This window comes from Thunnus thynnus, chromosome 8, assembly GCF_963924715.1.
Source record: "Thunnus thynnus chromosome 8, fThuThy2.1, whole genome shotgun sequence".
NCBI classification, from domain to species: Eukaryota; Metazoa; Chordata; class Actinopteri; order Scombriformes; family Scombridae; genus Thunnus; species Thunnus thynnus.
In genome coordinates this window covers 2,050,701-2,064,099 of record NC_089524.1, presented here as the reverse complement: position 1 = coordinate 2,064,099, position 13,399 = coordinate 2,050,701, and the positions used below count along the sequence as shown (strand labels likewise).

The window sequence follows — 13,399 nt, the reverse complement described above, 5'->3', positions numbered from 1 at the left end:
AGAAGTGAGGACAGATGTGTGTGAAATGAGAGCAAGTTGAATTCAAACAGGCCACAATGGAAATAAAGTCTAATATTAATATTAAAAATGATGAATTCATGTTTAAAGAGTTAAATTACATAATTACTCATATGGATAAACTAAGATCCTTCATAAACAGGTGTTAAAAAGTCCTAAGCAGATAGAAGGACACACAGGAGGAGTTATAGTTATTGACTCATACGTTAATGAACACATATCTGCTTAGAACCACATGTTCATATTAGAACTGCAACGATTAAATCAATCGCCAACTATTTTGATAATCAATTAATCACTTTGAGTCATTTTTTAAGAAAAAAAAAAAGTCCAAATTCTCTGATTGCAGCTTGTTAAATGTGAATATTTTCTGGTTTCTTTAGTCTCGATGACAGTAAACTGAACATCTTTGAGTTAAAAACAAGACATTTGAGGCATCATCTCTGACTTTAAGAAACACTGAGTGACATCTAATCGATTAATCAAGAAAATAATTAACATTGATAATGAAAATAATTATTTGCAGCCCTAGTTCATATACTGATTATTAATGCTAAATATATGGAGACTTAAAATAAAGTCCAGTTTATTCATTGACGACTATTTATTTTATTTCTATCTATGTGATGGAAGCTGCAGGAAAGTATTTTCCAACCTTTATTAATGTCAACAGATTGAAATGTGTTCAAACTTCAAGTGTATCAACTGCAAAAACTGGAAAATATAAAAGATAAACGAACCACATCATGTGCATCATGTCTCTGTTAAAGCAACAGATGTCTTAGATGTGAACAATATCCAGATGATCTGTGAACGCTCCACTTATCTCAGATAATCCACAGAGTTTTTTAAATGTTTGTTTTAAGGTGAAAGAGAATATTTAATCATGTTTTCTCGGCGTCTCCTGTAAACTGTCCACCGCTCTGACCTCTGACCTCCAGGTACCAGGTGTACCCGACCTGCAGGAACACCTCAGGGGTGCTGGGATTCTCCGTCACCGTGGAAACGCAGGCCACCAAGTTCAGGTGAACTTGACCTCTTGTAATTTTAACTCCTGTGTAGCGCCGCAGGTTCTAAACGTTGCGTTTGTCTCCGCAGCACTGAGTTCGTTGACGCGAAGATCGAGGAGTTCCTGCTCAGTTTCGGCGAGCGTTTGTCGGGTCTCAGCGAGGAGGCCTTTAGGACCCAGGTGACGGCGCTGATCAAGCTGAAGGAGTGCGAGGACGCTCACCTGGGAGAGGAAGTGGACCGCAACTGGTTTGAGGTCGTCACACAGCAGTACATCTTCGACCGGCTCAACAAGGAGGTAAAACACACAAATATTTCCTTCTGTATAGTGATATATTCTCCAATAAACTGTGTATCACATGAATTATATCTATACGGCATCCTGTGAAGGCCTGTGAAAGTGAAATCAATCCACAGAGTTATGCAAATAAACAAGAAAACTATGAGACAGGATGAAGTCGGGAGGTAAACACAAAACAACAATGAACAGGTATCGACTTCATAAACACTAACGGACGCAGTTTTACAGCTGTTCTGTTTGCACTGTCAGCAGTAATACTGATATCATTTTTATTTTGCTAGTCAGGGCTGGAAAAAAGTTTATTGTCTGAACATTTAGATTTATTAATATACAGTTAAGCCATAATTATAATAAAGTATCAGATAAAATGTGTTATAATCCTTCTGCTGTCATTTTCCCACCTGAGAGAGAAAGTCTGATAGATTCTGGATTTCACAAACACACAGAAAACTTTTACAATATCAACTGCTGAAAAACAAACCGGTGACAGTTTCAATAGAGTTCTTACAGAACAAAAAGTCAGCTGTTTGAATTCAGTCTTCTGTTGGTCACAGGGACGTACATACATCTCCCCAGCTGATCGCTGCCATTTCATTTGAATGATTTGAATTTGCTGCAAAGTTTTAAATGCTGGTGTTAATGAGCCTTAAAGGACAGTCAGGTGTTTATATGAACAGTGAAAGAGGTTTTCCTCGCTGTAATCATTCCTCCTGTTCATACTGGATATTAAAAGATCCTTCAAATGTGCTTTCAATGGAAGTGATGGAGGATAAAATCATTTAAGTCATTTAAAAGTCTCTGTGAAGCTTCTATTCAGCTTCAGCAGTCTGAGTTAGTCATATCAAGTGGATATCTGACACATTTACAGTCTTTTTAGCATCAAATTCCCTCTTTGTGTTTCCTTGGACAGTGTTTCCCTGTTGAGCTGCAGGTGGAAGTATAGTAACAAAAAGAGGGACTTTGGCATTAAAAAGACTGTAACGTTGAAAGATATCTACTTGATTTGACTCATTTGGACGCTGAAGCTTCATATTAGCTTCAGATAAACTTTGAAATACATTCCTGCACAGAAGGAGGACTGTGGATTTTGTCCTCCATCACTTCCATTGTAAGGTCATTATGAAGGGATCTTCTAATGGTCAGTATGAACAGGAGGAATGATTACAGCAAGAAACACATGTTTCAATGTTCATATATACACCTGACTGTTGTTTTAAGACACACTTGAAAAATTGTGAACTCATCTTTTAAGATGATTCATTATTTTGAGTCTGAAGGCAGACCTGAGCGCACACAGCAGAGATGTTAAGAGACACAAAGCTTGTTATTGTACTTTCTATGTGCATTAACAGCAAAAATGCAAATATATTTATTGTGAGACTTCAGTCTAAACAGGATCTGTACTGTGTTTGTGTAGCAGTCATCTGTGTAACGGCGTATAAATATTAAAGTAACAATAAATCTCTACGTGTTTGGTCCAACTTTATACATTTAGTGATGTGTAACCAGAACCAGGGCAAGTCTGGACTTAAAAAGTGAATGTGATGCAAAAGGCTGCAGGTCTGTGGTTCTGGTCTGTGGCTCTGGTCTGTGGTTCTGGTCTAACCGGCTCTGGTCTCTGCTGCAGATCGAGGCTCTGAAGCTCTTCACTCAGGAGGAGCTGGTTTCCTGGTTCCTGGAGCACAGAAACAGCAGCAGCAGGAAGCTCAGCGTACATGTGAGTGACGTGTTTGTGTTTGTGGACGTTTGCTGACACTTTTTCACTGACTTCATTTGAATTCTCAGCTTCTTTCTTTGTATCACAGTTTGAATCAGCTCAGAGAAAAACTCAGAGAAAACAAGGTTTAAGCAACACGTTAGTTGACAATTTTTAAACATGAAGGGAAACAACAGATGAGACGATCTGTACTGATTTGAGCTTTTGGACATTTTCCAGCCTTTTATAGTTTATTTTATGCAAGAATAGAAAACATAACCGATTATTATTTTACATGTTTATGTTTTATTTGGATCGGTTTGGCACGTTCACTTTGTTCTTCTCCACAAATTGATTTTCATTGAAGGATCTGAAACCAGTGGCTGCTCGGACGGAAGGAAATCAGTTTGAAAAGTGATGTTATGATTTGGAAAATGCTCAGAAGGAACTGAATGTATTCACAGTTTGTAATTAATCTGCTAAAACATGAAAACCTAACGACATATGATCCTTTAAAAGTGCTGTACTCTAGCAACCATCAATATTTAGACATAATTCTTTACCAAACAAAGGTTAAGATTTATTGACAACACTCATATATCTGAAAATAAAATATATCAGACTTATTTCTATCTTTGTCTCTGATGTTTTCAAAGACCATCAACCATTTAACAAGCTGGAGACAAGACACCCGTCGACTGTCTGATATGAAGAAATATCACAAAATAAGCACTAAATGTAGATAATTCAATCCTATGAACAAACTAACCATGAAATGTTTTAGGAAGCACTTAAAACGCATTTATAACATCACATTAGAAAAGACAACAGCTGTGGGACAAATATACCTGCATTATTAGTCGAAAGAAAGAAAATTAGTTTGAAACTATTTTAATAAACTATTAATCATTTAAGTCATTTTTCCTGGTAAAAAGGCCAAATATTTGATGAATCCACATTCTCAGATTCAGTCTTTGACTTAAAGCTAGAAAGATTTGGCTTCTGCCTGTAATTAAGGAGCCCTGGCTGCTTAATTATTTACACAATTCACCGATTAGTCGTTTGGTCAATAAAACATCAGAAAACTGTGAAAAATGTCCGTCAGAGCCTGAGATGATGTTATCAAATGTCTAATAAATGGTCTAAAACCCAAAAACATTCACTTTACTAAACTTTAAGACAAAGAAAAGATGCAAATTCTCTTGCTGAAAAAAAAAAAGCTGAAACCATTAAATGTTTGCTTAAAATTTGACTTGAATGGTGATAAAAATAGTTGGTGATTAATTTTCTGTCAGTCAGTTAATTCTTGCAGTTTTAAAGGTGGAAACTTGTTTTATTTAATGGCAACAAAACACGAGAAAAGTACAACAGGTTTGTTTTGTGTCTGGATCAGGTGGTGGGTTTCGGTTTGGAGGAGAACGACCCCTCAGAGCAGAACACCTCCTGCGCCTCCGACAGCCCCGACAACCCTCCCTCCTCGGCCTACGGCGAAGTGAGCGAGCTGACCTTCCTGCCGGCCTCCTCGCCGTCGCTCCAGGACGCCGCGCTCATCACCGACATCCGGGCGTTCACCTCCTCCCTCCCTCTGCACCCCTACCACAAAATCCTCAGCTAGGTCGCTCTCACTGGGAACTGAACCACGAACCTCTTCACTCTCTCTCTCTCTCTCTCCCTGTACGGCAGAGATAATAAAGTAACCATGGCAACAGCTAGTATTGATAATCGCACTGTTTGATCAAAGAGGACACTGATAGGATGGACAGAAACTGAGAAGCATCTCAGCAAATGTTTTTGCATTTGTAAGTTATTTTCTTTTATGTGAGTGGTTGTAATGATGCTGCATTCACGTCCTGCGGGAAAAAGTTCAGATCCGTTTTCATCAAACTTCTCAGAGCAGGAAGTTACTTCTAACTCGACAAAACTTCTCAGAGGGACACAATTTTTGTCCTACTTTTAGGAGTAAAAACTATTTTTATTAACTTTCTCAACTTAGGAAACAACTCGTGTCTGTGCTGGTTTTTAGGAGTTCATGCAGAGAGATTCCATGAGAGATTAATTTAATGAAAATACACATATTAAAAGAATATTATAAAAAGAACAAAAAATGTTTTCATGAATTTGAGAAGCTAAAAAAAGATATAATAATAGTTTATGTATATAGCACTTATTACAAAGTGCTTTACAAAGACAAAAAGCAAAAAACAAGCAAAAACAACCACATGCAGACAAATACATCTTCAGAGGCAATATTTATTAAAAAAAAAGACAATTATGCATTTATCAAAATCACTGCAGATTAATTTTCTGTTGATTGATCAGTTGATTAATTGTTTACATTTTGCACTCACAGCAATGATGTGAGCACGTTTCTGTTAAAAACATGTAATTTATCTCCTCTGTAACAACATGAACATATAAAGGGACATATCATGCTTCTGTGATTTTCTGTTATTTATATCCTGTTCTGAAGTCGGATGTTAAACATGGTCAAAGTTCCAAAACTTGAGGTGAACGTAAGTAAAAATGCAAAGTTACCTCGACTTCGTCTTTGAGATTAGGTCAGATTGTTCGCACATGCCCACAAACACCCGTCCATTCTGTAGCCTTTGTTGCTAAGGTGGTTGCTAAGGTGTTTCCATGTGTTATTCACATTGTCCACTCTCATATTTCAGCTCCAACATGTACAGATGGATTTTATATATTTGGAGTAAAGAAGGAGAAAAAGAAGTGAAATCCTGTTACTATATTTTGTTTACGTAGCCTCCGGAGCCGGAGGAAGCTTCCTGAAAGATGACCAATCAGAACAGAGTGGGCTCATCAGGAGGCGGGGCTTGAAGAGACAGGAGCTAAAACGGCCTGTTTCAGACAGAGGCTGAACTGAGGGGCTGCATAAAGGACCAGTAGAAGATAAATAAGGAGTTTTTAACTGGAAATCATGCAACGACATTCCAGTAGAGCCCCAGAATATAAATATAGAGCTGGAAATGTGCAGAATATGTCCTCTTTAAAGAAAGCTCCACCATTACTAATTTTAAACAAATAAGTAAATAATCAATAAATGGTTTGGTAGGTGAATGAATGAATCTGTGCATAATCTGAGGAGCTGTATGATTTACTACTGCAGAAATGATTAGTTGTGACAGAAATAATCTCAAAGCTTTTTTTTCTGTCGCCATAAGGCTGCGAAGACCTCGTGGTCATGTGGAAGAAGTATGTTCTCCTTTGCATCCCACACAGCGTCAAAACCACTACAGCTCTCCAAAATATCAGCGCAGATTTCACAAGTTAAGAAAGTTGATGATTTTAGTCCTAGTTCTTGAAGTATATTTGCGAGAATTTTTGGACAGTTAGGACTGATTTCCTGCTTTTAGACGCTGGATAAATACCATCCCTTACTGAAATTTGAGTTTGTTTCAAAGTCTGGCAACGCAGAGGAAGAATGTAAGGAATAATATCTGTTACTGTGAAGAAGCTGAAGAGAAGCAACCATGACATCTTGATGTTTTTAAATGACACTGATTGGCTGATTTTTTTTTTTTTGTTTGTTTTTTGTTTTTTTCCTCCCCGGTAAAGTAAATGCAGCGTGACGACTCAGGGCTCTGGTTTAAATTAAGTCTGTTGTGAAAGACGAGAAGAAGAACACATCTATGATTTTAATGTCACTTCAGCCAGTATCACTGAAAACAAAAACAACATTTCACAACATGTTACATTTGAGTTTACATATACATGTTCATATTGTAATATTTTGTTAATGGTTGATGTACATGAAGAAGTTGATGTATAGACTCTTACAGGATGTGGTGGCCAGTGATACAAAACTGTGACGTGTTTGAACTCAGAATGTACTGCGGTAGTGTACGGAGGCTGAAGTGTGCCACCTAAACAATTAGACTTTTAATTAAATTTGTGTTTTAATGACGATTAAAGATATTATTAAATGGTTTTTGTTTGTTTATTCTGCCTTTAAATAATGAGTAAATGAATAAACATTAAAAGTACTTGTTATACAGTATGTGTTAAATTTTACACATTATCATATTCCATCTTTTGTTCATGTTTTAATGTTTTACAGTTATTTTGACCCGATTTTAAACACATTCAGCTAACAATATCAGTTGTTGAACAAGAAAACAATATCTTAAACTCCACCTCAAAGGTCACTCCACCTTAATTGATCCTGGTCAGGTTAGGCTAACTCATTGTCGCTAACTTCAGGGCTAACTCCCTTCACTTTTCCAGCAGTGGTGGAAACAGCAAATTAGACTTTTCTTGGTCTTGAGAAGCTGCAGCATTTATTAACTGACACACTGCAGTCTATACTGTACATTTACTGCCAGACTGACAACTTACTGCTAACTTTTAACAGAAATTAGAGCATCTTTAGCTTCTGTACTGTGAGGTATTTCCCAGTGTAACAGAATATTTGAGTGGTGTACAGTTACAAGAGGAATTTAAATGAAATCCTTTGCCTTTGATTGGACCGCAGGGCTTAGAGTTTAACGTGATACGGAGCTACAGAGGACTGTTGGCTCCACACACATCTCGCACCAGGGAGAGATGAATGAATTAGACCTCGGCCACATTGTTCTGTAAATGAAAATAAAGTTTTTGACATTTGATATCTAAACAATCCCTAACCCTCTTCCTGTCTCTCTCCATATTGCTCTGTTTGCTACTACGACCCACAAACAGTGAAGTGTGGTTTTATATGACCGGTGTGGTTGCTACTTGCCCAAAGTCACATTTGATTGGATGACTTTTGTAAACGTCCCTAAGTTCAGGATGAGTCATCAAACATTTGAAACAGTCTTACAGGAAGAGAAAATACAGAGATTTTGATGTAAAAATACACTGATAGTGGGTTTTTTTTATACATATATTTGGCATACAACAAAAGATGAATGAACAACTAACACAGGGACACAGGATTAAAACTGGGAAAATGTATTTTTCATTTCATGGGGCCTTTAAAGGAGCAAGGCTACCAAGAGTTTCCCAGACAACGACACAGAGATTGACTCACATTTCCAAACAGGCCTGTACAATTATAGAAGAAACACTGAACTTTGTGTGCTATTCAGCCAGTTTGCATCACTGATGGAATATTGTCATGTAGACGTGTTCAGGCCGGGAGAAGTTTGGTGCAGACTGGAGCATTTACAAAAAAAGTTATAGCAACTTCCTCTGTCATGGCGAATTTTCTGCAGGGTGAGACATGTCTGTCTTGCTCACACGTGTCATCAAAATGATGCAAATTTTAGGCCCATTCACTTGAATTTCAATTAGTAAATTGGAAACTGTTGATGAGTTTCTGTGTAAAACAAATTAATTTCTTAATTTTCATCAAGTCTATTTTTTAGAAAAGTAAAGACTTTTAACCCACATGACCTGGTCAAAGTTTGATTGACATGTGTACTGTCAGGTGTGTAGAGACAATAAGTAACTGTATTGATGTCATGTATTTGATACATGCATTAATACTTTCTGATGTGAACCTACACTTTTAGATCTGTGAATGTTTTTAGTGTTCAGTCTTTCTAGTATTCAGCACTGATCTGTTCCTGTATCATATTATAAGCTTTGTGCTACTTTATATATTTCTGTATACTAAGAAAATACACAGGAAACACATGTAAATCATGTGATATCTTGTCTGTTTTTGATGAGAACATAAATCTGTTGCCACAATAGAACAATACTATAAATTTGAATTTCACTTTGTTGGTAAAATCACACATCTGAACCAGTCCATGGCTAAAATGAGCTCTTCTTTGTTTAGAAACAATATGTATATGCTAAATGTCTTTAAAGAAGCAGCCTTTACACCACTCAGGGGTTTTTGTTTTTAAAAGAAAATTGTTTTATTGGCATATAAAATTGCCCCCCACCCCTCTGATTTCATCAGGCGGGGGACAATGATATAGTTTGATGCAGTATGTTGGTTTTCCTCCTGTCCTCCCCAATTTTTTGAGTCAGCAGCCGCCACTGGTGTGGGGGTTGAATGCAGCTCATTTTTGTAGGATACAGCAGAAAGGCTTATATACATACAGTAGATTATATACAAACTTTGTATGAAGTTTGGTCTTATTATCATTTATTTTACAATAATTATAGGTCTTATATTTATAATTCAGTAGTGAGGATGACCTATGAGGGGAAGGGAAAAAATGGAGTGAGGGTGACAGTTTAGTGATAAAGTGCTGCAGAAAAATACCATCAAAACTAAAATTTGTAGCTCTGTACTGCAGTTTTTCCTTTATTAGGGCCCGAGCACCTAGTGGTTCGCTCAGACTCTCTATTCAAGTGTATGAATACTTTTCTGTGTCCAGCTGCAGTTACTTATTGTCTCTACACACCTGACAGTACAAAATGAGCGAGTCAACAGCTGAGCCACCACCTGAGATTGACACCTGGACCAAAGAAGACGTCCACCTGTGGCTGATGACAGAGGTCAAAGTTCATCAGACTTGTGCAGATAGGTTCATTGAAGAGGAAGTGTCAGGAGAAAATGTATATGACTTTGAAAAAAAAGATATATTAGAATTGGGAATAAAACACGGTCCTGCTGTCAAAATCACATCTTATCTAGAGAAGCTGAAGGAAGGATCACAACATGAGTCACAGTTACAAGCATGTGTAGAAAACTGGACAAAGGAGGAGGTGAACAAGTGGTTACTGCAGCATGTGAAGGTAGACGTCAAAAAAGCAGAACGACTCCTGGAGGAGGACATGTCTGGAGATTGTCTTGTTTGCTTCAAGAAGCAGGACTTTCTGGACCTGCAGCTGAAAAGTGGCCCTGCTGTGAAGATTCTGAAAGAGCTCGATCGACTGAAAAATAAACCAGACCCGACGCTGAATCCTGTCCGTCAAACAAGCCTGATATCCAGGCTGCGTCTGTCCTTCACACGTAAAAGGCAAGAAAAAGAATCTCAAAAGACAGATCTGCCACCGGAGAATAAAGAGGAGAAGACTACGGTAACATTTCAGTGTTTTTATGTTTGTTTTTATAGAAAAATAAGAAGTGAGGGAAGGCTCTGTTCAATCCATGTTATGTTTTATTTTTTAATTTCATGTCTTTTGCAGAACCCTGCTCCTATCATTAAGAATACCCTGGACAAACTCGGATCGAAAGACCTAAAATCTTTCCATTTCGAACTGAGTCATTACACTGACTCAGAGTACAAACCCATTCCTTGGGGGAAACTGGAGGATAAGGACACCATGGACATCGCCACGTTACTGACTGACCACTACAGCAGTGAGGCTTTAAGGGTTACACGAGACATCCTCCACAAAATAAATCAGCGTAAACTTGTTTCTCAACTGGAAACTCACATGGGTAAGAAAACCAATAGAGCTGTCTGTAGTTAAGTACAATTTTGAGCCACTAGTACTTTACTTGAGTATTTCTATTTTATGCTACTTGATACTTATACAGTTAAGAGAGAAATATTACACTTTTTCACCCCACTACATTTATTTTAAAGCTTTAGTTACTTTTTTAAAATGATCATTGTTAAATATTAAACTAGTGTTTCTCAAATGTTTTGTCCCGTGACCTCTTGCTAGAAATCTGTGTAGATGTACTTTTTCTCGGTTTGTTAGCAGTCTGATATATCTTATTCCTCTATTATCTCTGTTGTCCAAAAACCATTAAAAACAGTCAGCAGGCCACACCGCTGCACTGGGTGACAAACTAACGTGACCAAACTCTTCATCGTGAAGAGGTTGGTCACGTTAGTTTGTTTAGAAATGGCTCTAAAGACTAACAGCGATCACATTTTTAGTCTCTGGAGAGTAGTTCTGTGTAAGGCAGATGCCACTGAGCATGTGCAGGAACACGGTTCTGTTTAAAACTTCACTAGCTTGTTATGCTACATATCACAACCTCCTGACTTTGTGCTACATTATACATTTCTCAAAAAACTTCAGTAAGTCCAGAGCATGTACAGTAAAAGTATTATTAGCTAAATGTACTTACAGTATTAAAAGTAGAAATACCTGTTTGTAAAAAGTCACAGGGGACAATTTTCCACAACACACGTACGTTTACTTTTAATTCTTTAGGTGAATTTAGTCAGTAGTTCTGTACTTTTACTTAAGTTGGATTTTAAACGCAGGACTTAACTTGTAATGGAGTATTTTTTAATTGACGAATTATTAATTTTACTTGAGTATCTGAGCAATTCTTCCACCACTAATTTACAGTATGTACAGTTGCATATATTCTTCTTTACTGCAGTGAAGCTGACAGATTTCTGTAAATTTTCAGAAATGTAACAAATTTAGAGTCCGCAGATTCAATTTCACCTGCTATAACTTGGCCATGGACTTTATGGAATATTATCATAGCAGGTTATTCATTAATCGATTCATTTATTTACTTTTTTCAGGTCAAGTAAAGCCATATCACAAGTGTTGTGCTGATGAGAAGGACACAGAGGACACAGTGAAGTCAGACTCATCGTCCTCTTCCAGATGTAGCCACAAGAAGAAGGAAGAACAAAATGTTTCCTGTTTCATGCATGTCAAATTAGACCTCCCATCATGCTTTAATTAACAATCTTTATAACAGCAGCTGGATAGTAGAATAAGGCTCATGATTTTGTGAAAATAATTTTCAATCAAAAATGCCAAAGAAGATTGGTTTGAAGTTCAATTTCATGTTTGGAGGCACCAAAAACACTCAGAAGTCCTTCCCACTCCTGTCCATATGGTGGCTGTAATTGCACCATTTTTGTTGTTTGCTCACTGAAAGAGGAGGAGGAATGAACCTCCAGGAAGTGCGCCACACTTTTGAGCCAATTAGACATAGTGGCCTAATTGTGTAATTATAACATTATTATAGCATTTTTCCCACACACAATCATTGGAAATGGAGTGGCTGTAAACTGGTGGATACATTTTTTTTGAGCGTCACAATCCTGATGGTTGAAAATTTGTCAGTTGAAGCTGAACTGTAAATGAACTTTTGTGTAATTTCAAGTTAACATTCCTGCTTAGATCAGCAGGAGGTCTGAGCTGTGACGAGAGCTGTGGTTTCTGCACCCGACACAGACACTCGACATCACTGACCTTTGACTGAAATCTTGTCAATGTTAAAAATATCTTATATTGTTAGAGTTCTAAGAATTGTGTTGTGCAACGCAAACAAAGAATTATCCAGTAGTTTGTTGATGTTCTGATTGTTGATCATTTATGGATATTGAGATGTAAGAAGCTTTAAGATGAGTGATATAAAAGTGGGGGCCAAAGAGTTCTTGGGGCTTTTCTGCTTTTTGGCCTTTTTTGCCTCCTTTTCGCATTTTCGCCTTTTTGACTCTTTTTAGCCCTAGAGAGGATATTTTCTTAATTTCTTTTTTACATTTAGTTTTGAATTTTACTTTTTTAAACTTGTATTATGAAACTTAAATAAAACTGGACTGTACTTTGTACTCCTTCCTGGCTCATCTCTGAGGTCTTCTGATTAGCTCTTTAAGGTAAGCAATTTTGCATCCCCTGACATTAACATTAGAAATGAAACTTGGCTCTAAAATAATGATGAAATTGCTAAGGATAAAAAATAAAATGTCTATGTCACTTTGAGCAGTCATTTTGAGCAGGTTTATTCTGTTGATTGATGTTCTTCTGATGTGCTTGTAGTCTTGTTTGCATGTGATTTTAGGACACAAGTCAAGGTTAAGAATATTTAAATGATTTCTGTACAGCATATATTGATTTTGCCTTTTTTTTAAAAAATGTTAGGGCTAGGGAGCTGAAGTCACTCTGTAAAACCATGTGAGTGTCCTCACCTTACAAGAGGTCTTCCTCCAGAGATAACCTGTTAAAGGGTCATCTTGAAGTACTTCCAGCTCTCAAACACCTATTTTGCACACATAAGTTTTCATTGCTATCCAGCTGTCAGGTATTCCTAGCATAAGAGGCTTGAATAGATGATACAATGGCAGTTAGTGATTAATAGAATCTAGTCTGATTATTGGTTTCCCCTAAGCAGGCTAAGATAGTTCTGCATGTAGATTCTGGGAAGCCCGTTCGAAACCGAGGTCAGAGGTCATGAGAACAGCCTTGTCAGTGTTATATCAACATAGGGTAGGAGATATTGGTGCGTATTAGTCAGAAACCATTTCAGATCCATTCGGTGTGATACATTGATACACTGGCTCGGTGTGCATGTGGTTAGGAGGCAGGGTTAAAGGAGACGTTAGTGCTCTTGCTTTATAGGCCCCACAACATGAAAGATCATGCAGAAGCTGTGCATAAGATTCAGGTAATTTTATAACTGAAGGTAAAACTTTTTTTTAAAGCTTCCTGCACCACTGAGCAACCTTTATAGGAATGAATGTGGCCCCACCTCCAACGCTGTATCCAGTTCT

The 13,399-nt window shown here is 37.4% G+C and overlaps 1 protein-coding gene across 1 annotated transcript in view; it reads left to right on the top strand.

Annotated features, from left to right (window-relative positions):
• LOC137187284 (nardilysin-like) overlaps nucleotides 1-6,968 on the top strand; it is a 32,398-nt gene extending 25,430 nt beyond the window's left edge. The window contains exons 28-31 of the mRNA XM_067596080.1: nucleotides 960-1,043; nucleotides 1,117-1,324; nucleotides 2,955-3,044; nucleotides 4,417-6,968. Of these exons, the coding sequence (XP_067452181.1) occupies nucleotides 960-1,043; nucleotides 1,117-1,324; nucleotides 2,955-3,044; nucleotides 4,417-4,638 (604 nt within the window). The 3' untranslated portion in view covers nucleotides 4,639-6,968. The remainder of the gene's footprint in view (nucleotides 1-959; nucleotides 1,044-1,116; nucleotides 1,325-2,954; nucleotides 3,045-4,416) is intronic.
• The last annotated feature ends 6,431 nt before the right edge of the window (nucleotides 6,969-13,399 follow it).